The sequence below is a fragment of the Trachurus trachurus genome, assembly GCF_905171665.1.
Source record: "Trachurus trachurus genome assembly, chromosome: 16".
Classification (NCBI taxonomy): Eukaryota; Metazoa; Chordata; class Actinopteri; order Carangiformes; family Carangidae; genus Trachurus; species Trachurus trachurus.
This window is the reverse complement of record NC_139902.1, coordinates 1,747,497-1,767,239: the sequence shown is the minus strand read 5'-3', so window position 1 is coordinate 1,767,239 and position 19,743 is coordinate 1,747,497. Positions and strand designations below refer to the sequence as shown.

Sequence of the window (19,743 nt, the reverse complement as noted above, 5' to 3'; positions counted from 1 at the left end):
TTTACAGTTACACTTAGTAGATGACACAAAACATTCACCAACCGAAGGTGCAACATGTCACCAAGAACGCACACATTAGTACTTTTTATTTGGGAACGTGATTCCACGCGCAAACACATGTGGAACCTGATCTACTAACCGGACGCACCGAGGATTGCGTCTCTCAAATGGGCAAAATAGCACGTGCGATCCACTTAGCGTGTTTGCCTTGATGAATATGTAAATATGGGCGTTTCTGCCAGAACGTGCAGAATACTGGGAGGAGTAGATGCAAATAGATTTATTTAGCGAGGGCAATGTGATTTACCAAACCAGGAAGAGATTGCGGTGGCTGTTTTTGCGTCTTTATTTACCACGTCTGAAAACCATGTACTAACTGATACAACTTTGCCAAAACGTATGCGTTTATTGATTTGATACCTGCCAGAGCCCCATGATCTTACATCTCTGCATTTCCTCACGTCTGGGTAATTCTCTAACAGTTTTTCAGCCGTGTTAAAAGTCTTTTACGCGCCGTTACGCACGGGGCACGTCTGTCCTGCAGTGCGCTCCTCTCTTTTCCTCTCCTCTCACCTGGCTGCTCAGCTCCTCAGTCTCAGTCTCTCAGTCTCGGTCCCGGACTGAGACACGTCACCGCTGCCTTCACCCGTCTTTGATCCCTCTGGTCAGTGGTCAGAGCGTTTTGATCCGTGTGTCCCACCTGAGCTCTCTATTAATCCACTGGATCATGGGCGGCACACACATATTATAGGTGCGTGATTGTCGCTGCAGCTGCTGCCCGTTCGTCACTATATGACGAGTTGGGCCCTGTAGCGATTTGTGTTTATTTATCTAAACAGAGCGCGAGAGATCATCATCAAATGTCATTCTGTCCCTTCGTCCATCCAGCTCTCTGTCCACTCTCTCCATGGCGGAAACGATTACCACGCGCAAAACCCTCATTTACATATTGCGGTTTGCACGTGTTTTCATTTAGCGGGTTACTCTTAGTAGATCACCTGTTTTGCGTGCACTAACCAAACTCGCAATATTATAGCGGCCGCAAACAATATAGCGCCCGCTATCTGGGATCTTAGTAAATCCGGCCCTTAGTGTGTTTTGGTGAAGCCATACAACATGAGACAGTGATTTTTATTATTATTATTATTTTTTTTATGTGTCTGGTGAAAATAGAACAAGAATCAACTATAACACAATGATGTAATTCAACAACAGTTCTCAGCCACATTCTCAATTTCACATTTAAAAAAAAAACTAAACCAATTAACTGTTATTTAGATAGAGAGGTATAACATTTACTTGTCATGTGAAAGTTACATGATTTTAAAAAATAATTATGGGAAAAAATCTATTAAATCTACTAAATACTGTCAGACTGAGACACTGTCAATCACTTAATTTGTCAGTTTATTGGCAATCAAACTAGTTCTAAATGAGTTGATGAGTAATAAATCACATCAATCATCAAAATGTCTGTAACTGTGACTGAGTTTCAGTGACACAACCTCCTCTAGTCCAAAGACTTGAACACACTGAAATAGAGGTGACCTCCATGGAAATAATGTGTATGTGCAGCTCATTTGTTCAGTTAATGTTTGTAAACCACAGCTCTCTGTCAGTGATGTATTATTTGCTTAATCTTCATTAGCAGACTCCATCATCTTGTTGTCGAGTAATTCTAGGGCCATTGTAGACATAGTCACACACACACACACTCCACTATATCCAATTACAGAAAGTGAAAGTCATGTAATTCCATGGAGTTTTAGAAGTGTCACAGTCATTTGTATTTCAGCTGCGGCCTCACGGTGGAGGGAAAGCTCTTACCTGTGACATTACAGCCTCCACAACTAATAACACCTGAATCCATGTGCTGTTGTCAAGAGCGACAGACAGATTTAGACCCACTTTCTGTAACTTTTGCTGGATTTCCTGGACTTCCTACATTCTATTTGACAAAGAACTCACTGTTGCTCTGCTTATTTTACAGTACCTCCAATACAATTTGTTTTCTGCTAAAGCAAACCAAACAAAAGCTACAGGAAATATGTTATTGCATGTTTTTAATGTAAAACCACCACAGTAAAACTGAAGACAACTGATAGAAAGCTGCTGGTCAACAAATAATCCTGCTCTGTTCTTGAGGCTGACATATGCTTCTTTATCGTGACTTTCTAATTCAGCCATTTTGTATGGCAGTGCTCTTTTTCTTTTTCCAAATCAGAACATGGAATCCATCGCTGAGGGAGCAGTAGTGAAAATGTCTCAGTGTGATCTCAGGGTAAGGGCTTCCAAAAGAGACTTATCTGTAAGATAACAGATAGAGGCTCCGAGCCGCCTCTCCCCTGATTGGCTGATTGACCTGTTGTTACAAGAGCTCCAGAGAGGGGATGTAAAACTACACTCATATTACAAATATAGTACCTTGCATTGTATCAAATTGTGTTATTATTATATTATAGAATAATGTAATGTTTTATAATGGTGCATTATATGGAAATATATTCAGTTTTATTCATTTATGTTATGTTTTTTCTTGGTCTCTTTTTCTCTCCACCACACATGCCACACCTCAACCTGTTCAAACTGCTAAACCTGGACATTTATGCTTTTCTCTCTCTCATTTGGACACCCACATGCATTCAAATTCCTTACACTCACTATTTTTGTCACACTATTCCAAAAAAAAAAAAAAAAAGTAAACTTTAATGGAAAGAAAGTAAAAAAAAAAAAGAAAAAAGAAGCTTGGCATATGGTGGCTGAGCGAAGCTAACGTGAGCAAAATATAGATACATGCTGGTGTGATATGTATTCATCACTTTATATGGCTCTTACATTTTTCATCCTCTAATTAACTTATTGCCATAGTAACCAGTGTTCAATATAAGGAAACCACACACCTGTCAGCCAACAAGGCAGCATGTATTATGATCAATAATAAGCCATGCGTTATGAAATGTGTGAAAACAAGAGGACCAGTAGTGTTTTATTATATAGATATGTTTTTATTAGAAATAAGACACATTCATTTTGTGCTCTGAAAACTGTACATTAACAAAGAGTCGACCCCAGTCAAATAAAAAGGGGAGTGAGGGGAGGAGGGAAGGGGTGTGTGTGTGTGTTTTGTATGTATGTGTATGTGTGTGAGTGTGTTTGTGTGGGAAGGTGGACACCACATCGGGAGGGAGGGAGGGAGAGGGGGGTCAGGGGTCGGCGGATCAGGATTTTGACAAATACAGATCTGGGGTGGGGGTTGGGGTTGGGGGGGCTGAATGATATCAAAACACATACTGTTACATTGCGATACAGAACACTCGTATAGTCCAGTAACCTGAAGGGATGGGGGGAGGGGAGGGGAGGAGGAAGGGGAGGGGGGGATCAGTATCAGAATAATTATGTTCATATTTATAATAATGATAACAACTATCCCCAAGCACAGTAAGAAAGATATTTATAGGCTAAAATCCATTCTGTAGAACTCTGTTGAAATAATTACAATGCTGTACATCAGGACTCCAAATGAGCCTTGTGCTTTCTCAGTGTGCAACCGCCATCCCTCAGAGCAACCCCGCCTCGTCATCATCACACTGTATATATTTATATATATCTACTCATTTACTCATCTTCCATTACTTAACACACACACACACACACACACTCACGCACACACACTCTCACGTGTACCTTTCTCCTTATAGCAATCTTTGAAACACCATCACATCATTTTGCATTTCCGGTACCGGAAATGCAATACATCGAAATGCAATACCGGAAATGCAATACCGGAAATGCAATACATCGAAGAACCGACCCAAACAGTGTGTCCGATGTTGAACGTGTCTCGCTGATTGTCCCTCTGTGTGTGTGGGGGGGCAGCGTTGAGGTTGAGGGCTGATTAGAGCCCGGGGGTGGGGGTATAGGGCCCCCCCCCCTGGTGGCTACGCCCTCTGGCATCTCTGAGGTGTCCGTTGATGAGTAGGCATCCTGCCATTTTGGCTCTAGGTGACGGATCGAGGTGTCTTCGATTTTTTTTTTTTCCGAGCCAGCTTTACCCCGCCGGGATCGGGGTGGGTGGGGCGGTTGTAGGTTGGAAAGCGGTAGAGCCAAAAGGATGGAGGGGAGGGGAGGGGAGGGAGGGGCATGTGGATGTGTCACTGGGCAGTCTGCCTCCTAACACACATCTTGTTCATCTTCCCGTTTTTGAGGCGGATGCTGGACACGGAAAGCGGTCCGGGTGTCCGGAGCAGCGGCGTTCATCGGGAGGAAGAGAGAGCGGAAGTAACAATACTCTCAACAGTGGAAAAGAAGAGACATAATCATGATTATTACATTGCAACCATTTAATACAGGGGGGGCAAACATTGCATGGTTACCGTTGCTATGCTGTTTATTACATGATGCACATAACAGTAGCTGGACCGCAGCTACTTTGGCAAAACCCATGTCTCCCATGTGCGCCAGCGTGATATCTGAGACCATATACAAGAAGATGACGAGTATTTTGCTGACGAAAACACAGTCCAAACATCAAATGAAACAACAGAGAAAGACATTTTTGTTCCCGTTATCTCTCCCGTTCAGTCGATTTCTGATATTGTGACGCCTCTCTCCTCCTCCTCCTCCTCCTCCTCACCCTGACTCCTCCCCACCCCCTCGTGTCCTCGTCGGTGGGCTTCCTCCAGCCTTTTCAGCAGAAGTTCAGAGCAGGGCAGTGTGTGTGTGGTGTTGTCCGCTTGTATTGTTGTTGTTGTTTTTTTTTGTCTGAGAGCATTTGGAAAAAAAAAAGAGAGTCGTAGTAGGTAACGAGGCCAGAATCCATGGGTCACACCTCTGTCTGCAGGTCCATGATCTCCTGGCCCACCAGAGGAATGGTGGCGCTGGTCTTCTCCCACTCCACCGTCTGCAGCTCCAGGGGGGAGGCCGCCACCGTCTCCAGGTCCTTCCTCACCCAGGACGGAGGGGAGTGGGTCTTTCTGATGCCCTCCCACGCCCTCTTACTGGGGGTCTGCTGCTTGTCCTGGGGGGAGGAGGGAAGCAGAACAGAAAGGTCTGAGATCTAAGCTGTGCTGTATTTCAGTCATTCTGGTGGACCTATACTACTGTACTTCACCTCACACTGTCACTCTACACGTTAAAGGGATAGTTCAACATTTTGGCAAATTCGCCTACTGCATTAATCCCTATAGTCATAGCAGTAGGTTCACTGCCTTTAATTATCGGTGCATGTTGTTTTGAGATCTGCGGGGCAGAGACGTGAGCTGCTCAGTGAACACAATGGAGGTGAATGGTACAGTCCCCTGTCTCTCATCAAACTCATCAAATACACAATCCAACAACTCCAAAACACTCTCATGGACAAGTTGTGACCTGCACATTCACCATGCTATGAAATAATAATGTAACATTATGAGACAGAGTTGTTTTAGAGGCAAATGTTCATTGAGGAAATTTCAAAATTTTCATTTCAAAAGCCCAAGTAGTTCTGAGTATTTGCTTCATGTGTCGTAATGTTACATAATTATACGTTATCATTTCATAGTGTGGTGAATGTGCAGGTCACAACTTGTCCATGAGAGTGTTTTAGAGTTGTTGGATTGTGCATTTGATGAGTTTGATGAGGGACAGGGGACCACTGTTCAACTCCATTGTGTTTGCTGAGCAGCTTGTGTCTCTGCCCCTGGGTCTTAAAACAAAATGCACGGATAATTAAAAGTAATGAACCTACTGCTATGACTATAGGGATTATGGCAATAGACAAATTTGCCAACATGTTGAACTATCGCTTTAAATATAGATGAGGCGGAAGCTAGCCTAGCATTGTATCTGTACACAAATAACAGTTATACTCTTTATAAATTATATTAGTAAGTTTAACTGTAATTATTTTGCAGGGAACACCATGGTCCAGTCTTCATGCTAAACTAAAACTAATCAACTGCATCTAAAACTGCAAAATGAAGGTGATAATTCAGGTTATTTAAAATGGGCTTGTGTGAGGTACAGTCAGTGTATTACCCTTTATTACCTTTTTTTCTGTGGTGATTTTAGAAAAGCACCCAACACAAGGCCACCTCAGATAACCTAAACTATCACTTTAACACAGATGCCAGAGTTGTCGTCTGACTTTGCCAAGAAACTACTTCATTACAGGGAGCTAGCTGGCTATGCTGAGGCACATCCTCAAAACACATCTTGTACCCACGGTGGAGAAGCTCATCTCTCTGCCTCTTCCACTTGGACGATGATTACATCTCAATTAGGGATGTCACGATTACTTGCTTTCACAATTAATCGCGGTATAAAACGCCACAATTAATTTATCGCAAAGCTTCCTAAATACCGTCACTTTCCAAAAAAAGATTTATGTCAGAACCATCTTGACAAATGTGCGCCAAAGTAAAGGTAAACGCACAGATACTGGTCCATTTACCTAATGTAACATTAATTACATTGATAAATAATTAGCATTGTAATTATTTAGACTACATTTGATTTTACACACACAGAGTTGTGAAATTAATTAATGCATAATAATCGTGATAATCGTAAAACCGTGATTATTTCTCTGACAATAATCGTACCAAGAAAATCTATAATCGTGACATCCCTAATCTCAATTTTTTTCCCTCAATTCTCGGCAGGACTATTATATCTCAAACATCTGAACAGTTTCTGAACGTCTGTGTTGAAGTGTTGTAACCCAGTCGGCCTTCAGACAGACAAGACCTGACCCCAAAGCTGTGAAACAAACAGATCTCAGGGACTTTGCAGCAGAAGGAGGTGGAGATCAGCTGCTGCCATGGAATGACTGCAGCTACAAAGCCAGCATGCAACTCCCTGATGGTGGTGATTATGTTCTAACCTTTTGTTCTTTTTTTCTTTTACCATTGTTTAGTTGGAAGAAAGAGACTGCATGGGTCCTTACTTAGCTAGCTCATAGACATGCATAAAGCATTAGCATAAAAGTGGTCAAATCCTAACACTGCATTGCTGGCTGTGGAGTGGCAGAGTGGGTGGAGTTAGTCCTGTCGATTCCTGCATATTAAGTCACTGAGTGTTGAGGTTTGTAGACGCATAAAACTCATCAGGTCCATAAGCAGCAACACAAGCTCATTAATTAGATTCCCTGGTTTGTTTCATCGGTGTAATCTCCGTTATGAAGGTCACTTGGGTTATTAGGTATGTTTATGTACAGCCATTCATTATTTAAACAGAGGTTTAAATAATGTAAACCAGTAGCCCTAACACAACCCTACACTATACTTTCATTATCATGAAGACTTGAAATGATATGACAAGTTCCGTGACGAGTCCATTGTGTGAAACTGAAGTAGCATGAAGCTAGCCTGCTATTCTGTATTGCTAAGCTACAGTTTTTGCTTCATTTCATCTATTACTTACAGTGTTGGGGAGTAACAAATTACAGGTATGGGAGTTAGGTAATTTAATTACAAAATGTAAATGTGTAATTAAATTACAGTTGCTTTTGGAAATTTCCAAAATTGCAGGACTGCAATTTTAGTTACATCTGAAAAATTGCTGCAAAAGCACAGATGTATCAAATAGTTTTTGTATGTCAACATCCTCCTTCCAAAACCACAAGTTGGATACTGAGGCTTCTGATTGGCTGATTGACATTCTGCTGCCCGACTTGCTAGTGGAGTGATCCATCAGTCAGCAACAATGTCAGCCAGATGTGAAATGTTAGACACAAATATGATTTTTAACAGTGTGATTTGATTGCATTTGTTCAAATTACATTGACTGCTGTGAAGGTTTACATGCAGATATGTAAAGATGATGAAAGATGTTAAGTGTATACAGCTGTCCTCAGCGTAAAAAGAGGTATTGAAGTTCAACCTTGTGGAGTTTTTAAATATATTGTGTTTATATTGTCTTAAGGTTAACACTAGCAGGTCTTAAAATGTGAAAATGGTTAACAGTTGAGAGCATTCATTCAAAATCAAGAAAAGTAATCAAAATTTAAATGCAACATCATTACCTTACTAAATTAATGAACCTGTTCTATCTTCTTTTTTTGCCATTTTGGCAAATTGGCCCATTGCCATATTTCCTATAGTTTAGGTTAATTAGTTTTAATTGTCAGTGCAAGCTATTTTTAGATCCGCAGAGCAGAGCCGTGAGCTGCTCAGAGCTACACTACAGAGGCTAATGGAATTTCTTGGTTTCCCTCATCAAACTCATCAAATACACAATCCAACAACTCCAAAACACTCTGGTGGACAAGTTGTGAGCTGCACATTCACCACGCTATGAGATAATAACACAACGTTACCAGACAGAGTTGTCCACCAGAGCGTTTTGGAGTTGTTGGATTGTGTATTTGATGAGTTTGATGAGGGAAACCAAAAAATGCCATTAGCCTCTGTAGCGTAGCTCTGAGCAGCTCTGCTCCGCCGTTCTAAAAACAGCTTGCACCGACAATTAAAGTAACAAACCTACTGCTAAGACTATAGGGATTATGGCAATGAGCGCATTTGCCAAAATGTTGAACTATCCCTTTAAGGCATAATGCTTATTTTCCACTGGCCCAGTATACACCTGCTCCCACGGCCTGAATCTGGTCCACATACAACATGACTGTCAGTTGTGCTACATCTGGACCAATTCTAGCACTCGCTATAGGAATACTTCCAGCCGTAGATCACCACCAGAATTCAGTGAGATGTGGAGGTAAATAGGTTGAGGACGCAGGTGTATGTAAGTTTCGTGTCACTATGTACGTTCTTACTGGATAATCCATCTACATGAAACAGATGATATACATGGGTATAGATTTTGGCAACAGTGAAAACTCAGTATCAGTATCAGTGATATTGCCTTGAGGAAGGGTAGCAGAACATTAGCTTGTATTTAGCCGAGGCACTAGAGTGACTTTGTGCTTGTAGTTTGTATGCCCACCCACAGCCATGCCTCTAGATTCCCCCACAGCAAATCTCCTCTGGCAGTGATATTGTTCAGCAGATGCAGTCCTAAAAATGGCTGTGGCTAATTAAAGAGGCAACTCCACCCAAGTGTGGTGATTTGTGCTAATGATAAGTGAAAAGGAGAACAACATTAGATATATAGGGGAGAGGGGGAGGAGGAGGAGGAGGAGGAGGAAGGAGGAGGAGGAGGAGGAGGGGAGGTTTGGGGGGGTTGGGGCAGAACAGAATAAAGTTAAACTCTTTACACTCATGTTGGTCTTGTCACTGCTGGCAGAGGACACACTCCATCTTTTGGCAGCTTTGGCGTCAACAGGTGGAGATTCTCTATCCTTGTCTGCACTGTGAATCTTCCTGTTCAGGTCCTGAAACATGTCCTGGTGGCGTTTCCGGGTGTGCATTATTTTCTACACAGGGACATTGCACGTTACGCACAAGGGTAAACAGCACAGGCTACTATCAATCCTACTTTTTTTTTTTTTTTTTTACCCCCTGCAATCTCAACACTACAGTCACACCCAGAGTAATAAATGTATGCAAACATCTAGAGGTCTGAACAGCTTAGAGACATATCAGCTTTTTTTTTTCCTTCTTTTGGTCTAAGATTAAAAAGCTCTGTAGGAATCAAAGAGACTAAAATTACCTCAAAGTCAAGCTCTGCATAGCGTGATTTTCGTCTCTGGGGGGGAGATGAGACAGAGAGATTAAAGACGTGTCTTGATATTGTGCGCCTTTAGTTCTTTCTTAAGTGTTTCTCCACATCGGCCAGTAAGGAAAGGGGTGTTTTCTGCGACTCGGGAGGAGAGGAGTGAGTCATGAGGGAGGAAAACAAGATTTGCAGCTAGTCGCTCTGACCCTGTTGGCACAAGTTTGCAGTTAACAGATTGTGACCGAACGACCTTTAAAGTCCTCCGTCACGGAGTGGTGAAGGAAAAACTTGACCTTCAGGCTGCTGGGTAGCCGTGGCAGCTGCCGCCCTCGCGCGGCATTATGGGAGTGCAGTTTGCCCCGAAGTGAAAAGACACCAGCAGGCAGATGTCCAGGCCGCTGTGTGCTGATCACCGTGTCATCTCAACTCGCCATTGCTGTCTGGGGCTCGGAGCTGAGTGAAAACTAACCTTTTTAAAGATGCTGTCTTTACATGGGGCCAGGAAATGCTGGGGCGGTGTGGTGGGGGGTGTGGGGGGTGGGGGGTTGACCTTAGCAGTGCTGCCCTGCACAGACCTAACTATTAAAGTGTTACCCCTTTTTGGTAACACTTTACTTGAATAGGTATTCATAAGATTGACATAAAACTGTCATAACCATGACACAACAGCTGTCATAAACATCAATGAATACTTATGACAGCTGTCGTTAAAGGGATAGTAGCATTTTTTTAAAGTGGGGTTGTATGATCTACATGATCATGCCTGCCCCTAAGTACTTTAATAGACTCTCTGCACTCCTCCCGTTAGCAACGCCAGCCCATAGCCCTGCCCAGAGATTTACAACATACATTGTTGTGAATGGACCCAAAGAAATTTTCGCGGCCTAAAAGAGGTTTTACCTGAAAAAAAATACACAGTTCCATTGTTCGCTATAATATAATTTTTTCCAGCCCCTCAAATTGCAAGAAAAACGCAGAACAACGGAACTGTGTATTTTTTTTCACGTAAAACCTCTTTTAGGCCACGAAAACAGGCCGTTTCTTTGGGTCTGTTCACAACACTGTATATTGTAAATCTCTGGGCAGGGCTATGGGCTGGCGTTGCTAATGGGAGGAGTGCAGAGAGTCTTCTACTGCAATTAAAGTACTAAGGGGCTATTTGTAGATCATAAAACCTCACTTTAAAAAAAATGCTACTATCCCTTTAAGTATCATTCGGTAAGTTATGTCACTTTTGATGCAAAGTTGACATTGTTTGAGATGTCCTTGTTATGAGAACTTGACATATTTTTTTAAAGTTTGGCCATTAGGTCTGCTATGACAGTTTAAATTGTCTTTATGTCAAGTTGTCAGAACAAAAACATCTCAAACAATGTCAACTTTGCATTAAAAGTGACATAACTTACCGAATGACACTTAACGACAGCTGTCATAAGTATTCATTGATGTTTATGACAGCTGTTATGTCATGGTTATGACAGTGTTATGTCAATCTGATGAATACCCATTCAAGTAAAGTGTTACCTCATTTTCTAAGTGCCATATGAAGGCAACTGGTCTTCAAGAGCCTCAAACAGGTCCAGTTACCTTCATATAACAACCAGGATCTGGATGACTGAGACTCTTCTCAGACGTGTTGGATTGGTTCAGTTTATCAGTGTTTAGCTTCCTATTTGATCATCTCTGTTAGTTCATTTCCCTGCCTGTGCCACGTAGATGATTCTAAGGCTTCCCTTGTGACTGTAGTTTACTGTATGAATGGCTGCAGTTCATGCAAATTGAGAGATGAGAAACAAAAAAAGAAGGGACTGATGCTTCCTGTATGGAGAGAGTGACAATAGCAGAGAGATACAATGAGAAAGAAACGGATGTTTACCACCATGATGCTGCTGTAAATTCTCAAACAAAATCTGAATTAAGACACATCCTGCTTTGGTGGGCAGGGCATTGGAACTATACACTATACACATGGTTAAAGGGATATTTCAACATTTTGGCAAATTCGCCTACTGCCATAATCCCTATAGTTTTAGGAGTAGGTTCATTACCTTTAATTGTCGGTGCAAGCTGCTTTTAGATCAGTGGGGCAGAGACGTGAGCCCTGCACAGCACACGGTTTTTTCCGCCTTTCCCTCATCAAACTCATCAAATACACAATCCAACAACTCCAAAACGCTCTCATAGACAAGTTGTGATCTGCACATTCACCACGCTATGAAATAATAACGGAACGTTACCAGACAGAGTTGTTTTAGAGGTAAATACATAGCCGGAACTACATTCTAGACACGGCTGCTCAGCAGAGTGACTTCAAAAGCGAAAGTAGTTCCGAGTATTTGCTTCATGTGTCGTAATGTTACATAATTATACGTTTTTATCTCATAGCGTGGTGAATGTGCAGGTCACAACCAGTGTGTTTTGGAGTTGTTGGATTGTGTATTTAGTTTGATGAGGGAAACATGGAAATATCGTGTAGCTCACGTCTCTGCCCTGCCGATCTAAAAACAGCTTGCACCGACAATTAAAGGTAATGAACCTACTCCTAAAACTATAGGGATTATGGTAATAGGTGAATTTGCCAAAATGTTGAACTATCCCTTCAAGTCCATCAGTACAATACACTCACCACTCCGCTGTTGCTGTTTGACTAATTCATTCCAATCACTTCTACTTGGTTATTGTTTAGATACTGTCCTTAAAACTCACCACTTCCTGCAGGTGCTTCATAATAAAAGCCTAACAGGAAGGGACAGGGAAAATTAAAAAAGAAAAAAGAAAAAAAAGCTGAACCAGAAAAAAAGTGATTGGAATACCTTAGTGGAAAAAGTCAGTGGTCGTTACGAGTATTGTATTAATGTGAGCACTGGTGTGTAAATCCATATTGTCCTTTATATATATATATATATATATATATATATATATATATATATATATATATATATATATATATATATATATATATATATATATATATATATATATATATATATATATATATTTTAGTATAATTGATATAAAAGCATCAACAGCTGAGTGAACAGGGAGATGCCTTCCTAAAATATCATCATAAAACACAGGGAATTACAAATTAAAAGCCTGTCTCTAATACAAAACAGTTCCAAATAAAGACAGGACTCTTAAAACAATTAGATTAATGCTAAACATTTGAGAATTTATAATAAGTAGCAGCAGTACAAAACAAACACTTACATACGTGTAGTATTTTTGAAGAATGAAGTATGAGGCTGATAATGCTTTGCAATGACAATAATGTTGCAAAATCGGGTCGGGTGGTCGGGGGTCTTACCTCCAGCGAGCTCATGGACAGCGTGGAGACGGTCTCGCTCTTGGACATGATGCCAGAGTTCCCAGAGTCCCCTCCGTCGCACATCATGCTGTTGGCCACCTGGGAGTCTCTGGCCATGTTCTGCAGGTTGTGCGCGGGCGAGTCTCTGTCAGAGCACGACACACTGACCTGGTCCGCGGGCAGGGTCTTCAGGCCGAAGCCCGGCACCGGCTCCCCCCCCACGGTGTTGGCCAGGTGGATCAGCCTGGTCTGAGGCAGCTGCGGCTCCATGTTGATGCTGTACTTGGCCGTCTGCTCGTCTTTCCCCTTGGTCTGCTTCAGCGTGCCCGTGTTGTTGTTGTTGGGGGGCAGGATGACGTACCCCGGGCCTTTGTCGGAGCTGCTGCCCTCGCCGTTCCCCCGGGGCATCTCTCCGTCCAGCTGCTTGAAGAGCTCGCCGTCGCAGATGTAGATGGATTTGGCGCCCGGCAGCTCCGTGCTGATCCCCTTGGCGGCGCCGCCTTTCTCCCTGCGCAGCGTCAGGGTGTGGCTGTTGTAGTCGGCCACGTTCTGCAGGTGGACCTTGGCCATGCTGGCCGGCATGGTGTTGAAGTTGGATCCTTTCTGCAGGGTGAGGGTCCCGGAGGACGCCTTCTCCTCCCCCTGGAGGGACGAGCGCTTCATAGTGCCTGGAGGGGGACAGAAGGACAGAGAACCTGAGTGAGATGAACAGCTGGACTGAGGCTGATCTACCTGCTGTTGTCCCCCGCCTTCTTTCTCATTGTACTATGACTGCGTTCATAACAACTCGGAGGTCGGAATTCCCAACTCAGAAATTTCCGACTTCCGACATCATTGCGTTCACGCTGCAGGAACTCGGGAGAAAAAAAAACATGGATACCTGAAGGAAGTTTGGCATGTTGTGGCTCATAGCTGAATACGAAAAATAAATGCAGCAGTAAATGATGTTTATTTTGGAGGAGAGGAGACGCTGCAGATGAGTGCACATATAATGTTATAGCCTTGATAACAGTTAAATCTTATTTCCGTCACATACGAGGAACACAATTTCACATCATACAACAATCACAGCTTAAAGGGATAGTTCAACATTTTGGCAAATTGGCCCATTGCCATAATCCCTATAGTCATAGCAGTAGGTTTGTTACCTTTAATTGTCGGTGCAAGCTGTTTTTAGAACGGCGGAGCAGAGCCGTGAGCTGCTCAGAGCTACGCTATGGAGGCTAATGGAATTTCTTGGTTTCCCTCATCAAACTCATCAAATACACAATCCAACAACTCCAAAACGCTGTCGTGGGCAAGGTGTGACCTGCACATTCACCACACTATGAGATAATAACAGAACGTTACCACACAGAGTTGTTTTAGAGGTAAATTCATGCAAAACCACTGATGCGCGTTGCGTTCAGGGACAGTTTTTCAGCAAGCAGACTCTGTATTTACCCTGTTTACGTTCCATTATTATCTCATAGCGTGGTGAATGTGCAGGTCACAACTTGTCCACAAAAGCGTTTTGGAGTTTTGGGATTGTGTATTTGATGAGTTTGATGAGGGAAACCAAGAAATTCCTTTAGCCTCCATAGCATAGCCCTGAGCAGCCTGCTGCTCTGCTCCGCCGTTCTAAGAATAGCTTGACCCGACAATTAAAGGTAACAAACCTACTGCTATGACTATAGGGATTATGGCAATGGGCCAATTTGCCAAAATGTTGAACTATCCCTTTAATATAAATGTATTTCATATAGGCTACTGCAATAATACACAAACATATGCATTCAAACCTTAGAATGTCTAAATTCTAACCATTTAAGACGAGGGCTGCCATGTTTTGATGTTGTCGTGACGTCAAGTCGGAAAGTTGGAGCTCTGATATGATACCCGAGTTTCCGACCTGTAATTTCCGAGTTCGACGCCGTTCAATTCATTTTTTACAACTCGGAGCTCGTTTTTTTCCGACTTCCGAGTTGTCTTGAACGCAGCATATATACTGTGTAGCCTGAAGTGTTCAAGGGGACTCATTAAAATGAACCATGCAACACTAGATTGTGATACAGGGCCTCATGATCAGGTATCATACAGAATACAGCAATTCAACTGGATGGATACTCATTAGTAAGTAGTTTATACAGTTAGTGCTCATCAATGATGAGTAAAACATTTTTAATCTGCTTTCATCATCATTCGAAGCACATCCTGTGGATCTAAGTACAGAGATGATGAGAGAGTCTCTAAGGAGATCAGCCTTGTTGGATGTTTTAAAGGAGACATATTCTGCTCCTTTTGCACATATTAAAATAGTTCCCAGGTGTCTTAAAGACATGTCTGTGACATGCTTTGGTCAAAATCCCCCAAGGATCAAACATCACAGCTCTTTTCATCCTCTCTAAACAGCCCTGTTCAGAACGGCTGTTTCAGTGCCTGTCCCTTTAAATGCAAATGAACCACTGCTTGCCCCGCCCCTTCTACTGGTACCAGGTAGAGGTGGTATTATGTAAATTAGAAAACTAGTTACATCACTGGAAAAAAACATCTGAGGGAACAGCTTGTAAAACTACATGGATTTCAACCTATAGGGAGTCTGAACATTACAGATTTTTTTTGTCAATTCTCACAATTTGGGGGCCGGAAGGCAAGACAAACACCTAAATATATGTTATATATATGTTTTTTAAAGTATATTTTTGGGGCTTTTTCGCTTTTAATGGACAGAAGAGTTGAGAGAGAGACAGGAAATGGGAGGCAGAGAATGTTTTACCTTTTTTTTTTTCCCATTAAGATGGAATTAAACGATTTTATTGTTGTGTAGCTGTCACATCTTTTTCTTGGAACTTGTTCACTTTGATCGATGGCATCATGCCATGCCTCACCCATTGCTCACAAATATATAACATGTATATATACTGTATAACAAGTAGAGAAAGTCAGGCTGAGTGCAGCTGATCACTGTCTGCCCACACAGTGCTGTGTCACAGAATTTCTCCAAAGCTGGAGCCCGACCCGACCAATTAGTCTAAATTGTCAGCCTGGACCTGGTCGGGTCTTGGAATTTGGTTCATGCTTGGGCTGATATTGAGTACTCTAGTTTTTTGGGGGGCTTTTAGGCCTTTAATTGACAGGATGATCAGAGAGAGACAGGAAATGGGGGATCAGGGCCACTGGGGGATTTGAACCGGCTGCAGCGAGGACTATAGCCTCCGTATATGGGGCATCTCTAGTTTTAACATCTTTTTTTTATAAAGCACTGCCTCCTCAGACTCAGTATACACATGTGCAGAGCACCTCCTTTCTTCCTCACTTCATTTTTCTTCCCTGTGGGCTGCCACAATGTAAGAAGACAACACATCCCAGTGTGAGACAGAGAGCCTGTACTCCTGGTCTGAATGGCCATCGGCTGCAAACTCTGGCCCTTTACTGTGAACGCACCCTGACTGACCCTGTAGATGAGACTGCTGGGCCTGATCTCTGTTGTCAGGCTCAGTGAAGCCAGATAACCGTTAGACACCGTGTATATGTTGAGCCTGCTCTGCCTCTCATCTCCCACAAACCAGCTCCAACCGGTCCTCTGTTGGAGGATGATGTGAGGCGACAGGACGCGGCTGCCGTCGCCCCGCCTTGGCCTCGTGACCCGGCCTCATTTCACCATAACAACTGTTGGCTCATGGCAGCGTATGTATCTGACACCGCGTCCTAGCTCACACTCTTTCTTTGCACATGTTGCTTTATGTTCCTCACTTCTGACATTTCACTTTTTTCACAACTACTGTATGACATCTGTGAAACATTTGTGAATCTGTTTCCTTCAGTGTGGCCAAGATTCATCTTCATTATATAAACTCTCCAAAGCCAATCAATTAAAATAAAAGTCAAAGGTTTTTCAGAAAACTCAAGTTTTCAGACTGAGCTGAGGGTTTAAAAGGTTTTCAGATCTCAATGGGTGAAACTATTTTGTTAATTAACTTCCTTATTTGCGCATGTTTGATTCTTTTGCCTCTCTTTCTCACCCCTGGACCTAACACACATCACCAGGACTGTCTGTCTTCTCTCTCTGTTCTCTTCTGTCTGTGCCTCAACAGCTTCTCTGCTCCAGATGCTTTTCTTGATATCCTGTCTCTGGAGATAATCAGATTTTCACTCCCAGCAGATATCAGAGCAGAGCATGTATCTGATGCAGCACTGTCGGGAGGGGACTTAATTATACAGCTGCAGTGTAGGAGAGAGACTCTGACAGGCCTATTTATCTGCATATAACTGCTCGGCACACGTTCGTCCCACTCCCATCAGCCCGGGCTAAACTGTGTTATGCTGCAGTAATGTTGTAATACACAAGTGCAGAACTGAGAGAGAAGGAGGGGGTGGGGGGGTATGCCTCACATCTGTTACACCAAAGTGGTGGAATCTGAAGCAGTGGAAGCACAGACACGAGGCACAAAGAGACATCTGTAGCTGCCGTCCCCAAAGTCCAATCAAACGCTCACGGAAACGCAAAATGAGGCTCGTTGCACCCCGGAAACTCACCTGATCTGCACGCCATGTCCACGTCTTTCTCAAAGTCGGTCTGAGGATAGAGAAGAGTCATTATTGGATCGACTCGCTGCCAATATGTGACAAAAAACAGCGCCAAACGTATTCATGTTCGTACCATGAGCTGAGCGTGGCCGTTCTGGAAGGATCCTCCTGAATCGCCGTTGGTGTCTTCCTGCCGGTCCACCACACGACACTTGACTGCCTCCTGGACCTGCAGCAAACCATGACAACACAGATGATGTCATGCTCGTATACATACAAACAATATAAATACTAGGGATGCACCGATGCCATGTAAAGACCAGATATCGGCCCAGATACTGACTAAATAGCTCGATCGGGTATCAGATCAGGCTGATCCATGATGCCCGTCTATTCACTTCACTGTGCGCTACATCACATGTCAGCAAAACACATGTTTTTACAAAGTTTGGAAAGTAATGTTACATTATTATCTCATAGTGTGGTGAATGTGCAGGTCACAACTTGTCCACCAGAGTGTTTTGGAGCAGCTCTGCTCCGCCGATCTAAAAACAGCTTGCACCGACAATTAAACTTAAGGAACCTACTGCTAAAACTATAGGGATTATGGCAATAGGCCAATTTGCCAAAATGTTGAAATATCCCTTTAAGGAGGGTCATGAGCATCTGTACCGTATCACAGAACATCAACTTCTTTTGTTCAGGGGGGGATTTGAGCTGGTGGTGATGGAGAATCATCTGCTAATTCTCCTCAGTTATTGTAGATGAGACTAAACACTTTATGTTTCACATTAAAAGTCTTCTGGCAGCCCAGGAGCCAATTCTCTTTTAATGTGAAACATCAGCAGGAAGTGTAGAGTTTCAATAAAAGTAGTTCAGCATCAGGTAAAATTGCAAAGTAGAAGAAACTGAATGAGTTCTGCAGAGTGATAAAGAGAACATGACTCTATTATACTGATGAAATTGAAAATGAACAGTGAAATGTGATGAAATGTGAAAATGTACATTGTATTGAATTTAGCAGTCTGAGGCTAGGAGCTGTAGGAGAAGTGGGGGCGGGGGGTATTTTACCTGGACATCCTGATGGAAAACAGCATGTGACTGTCTGCCTCCTGCACTCAGCCTAGTTTCACAATACCCATAATAACCCTCTTTATTCAGACCTGTGACTTCTGACTGCCAAGGTCTAATCAGTTTGTCCCTGAGGCCGAGTGAATGTTTTACCACATTTGAAGAAACTCTGAGTTATTGTCGCAAATAGACAATGAGGTAGTGCTATGGAAATAAATAATGAATGCTGGATATATATTTATATGAGTTATAATGGTATGGTTTACATGTCTATATATATGTATATAAGAATGAATTATTGAAGTGTTGACTAACATGGTCATTCATAATCTGCTGGTAAATATTAAAGGTAGGGTTGGAGATCCTTTTCTGGAGCATTTTTTACATTATTGTTTTAAATCCTCTCCACACTCGGATTGCAACCAGTTAATTAAATGCTTCTTCACAAAAATGAAAAAAGTCAGTCATCTGTGGGACGCACAATCCTGTAAAAACACCATCCTAAACGCAACGTTAAAATCAATTGGATTGTGATGTGTCACACCACCGTCTCTCTCCGTCCCTCTATCACACTAATCGCGTGTGCGATCAGAGTCTCAACGAGTATCGACCGCAAAAAAGACAACACCAGTGATACAATGTACCAAACTGAAGTCTGGCAGGTGGTGATGTAGCTCTAAGCTTGATGCTGGATGGTTTATTACAGTGGTTCCCAACCTTTTTTGGCTTGTGACCCCATTTTGACATCAAAGATTAACTGGTGACCCTGCATCCGTCAGTCAAGATGCTCAGATATTTTTATATGCTGCATTTTATTTTAATTTGATTTATATTCAAGTGAAAGTATAGAATACAGTTGTTTAAGATTGTGTGTGGTGTTTTTGGACATGATTTTAAAAGAATAATAATTAGTCAGTAATTGATCAATTACTAGACATTTCAGGCGACCCCATTTGAATTCCAGGCGACCCCACGTGGGGTCCCGAACCCAAGGTTGAAAAACACTGGTTTATTATGATGTCAGGTGTTCTGCGCTCTGGAGGCTTCAGAGAGAAGTCTGAGGAAAAGGGGCTGGGACTTTTGACATGTGTATTTTCAAAATGTGGCCTGATAGAACCGCTTTTCCAGGATCTCCTACCCTACCTTTAAAGGTATAATATGTAGGAATTCCCCCCATCTAGCGGTGCGGTTGCATATCTGAACGTATTCTTGATGTTGCATTCACGTGAAATTGGGCAGACGTCAGACAGACAACAGACGCTGCA

The 19,743-nt window shown here is 42.6% G+C and overlaps 1 protein-coding gene across 6 annotated transcripts in view; it reads right to left on the bottom strand.

Annotated features, from left to right (window-relative positions):
• Window positions 1-4,322: 4,322 nt before the first annotated feature.
• adgrb1a (adhesion G protein-coupled receptor B1a) overlaps window positions 4,323-19,743 on the bottom strand; it is a 208,795-nt gene continuing 193,374 nt past the window's right edge. For 5 of the 6 annotated variants that reach the window (XM_083989798.1, XM_083989801.1, XM_083989799.1 and 2 more), the window contains 6 exons: window positions 17,541-17,636; window positions 17,417-17,456; window positions 12,902-13,569; window positions 9,589-9,624; window positions 9,194-9,352; window positions 4,323-5,017 (listed from right to left, as the gene is read on the bottom strand). In XM_083989798.1, coding sequence (XP_083845924.1) covers window positions 4,823-5,017; window positions 9,194-9,352; window positions 9,589-9,624; window positions 12,902-13,569; window positions 17,417-17,456; window positions 17,541-17,636 — 1,194 coding nt within the window. In that variant the 3' untranslated portion in view covers window positions 4,323-4,822. The remainder of the gene's footprint in view (window positions 5,018-9,193; window positions 9,353-9,588; window positions 9,625-12,901; window positions 13,570-17,416; window positions 17,457-17,540; window positions 17,637-19,743) is intronic. The other variant, XM_083989802.1, reaches the window with a different exon arrangement.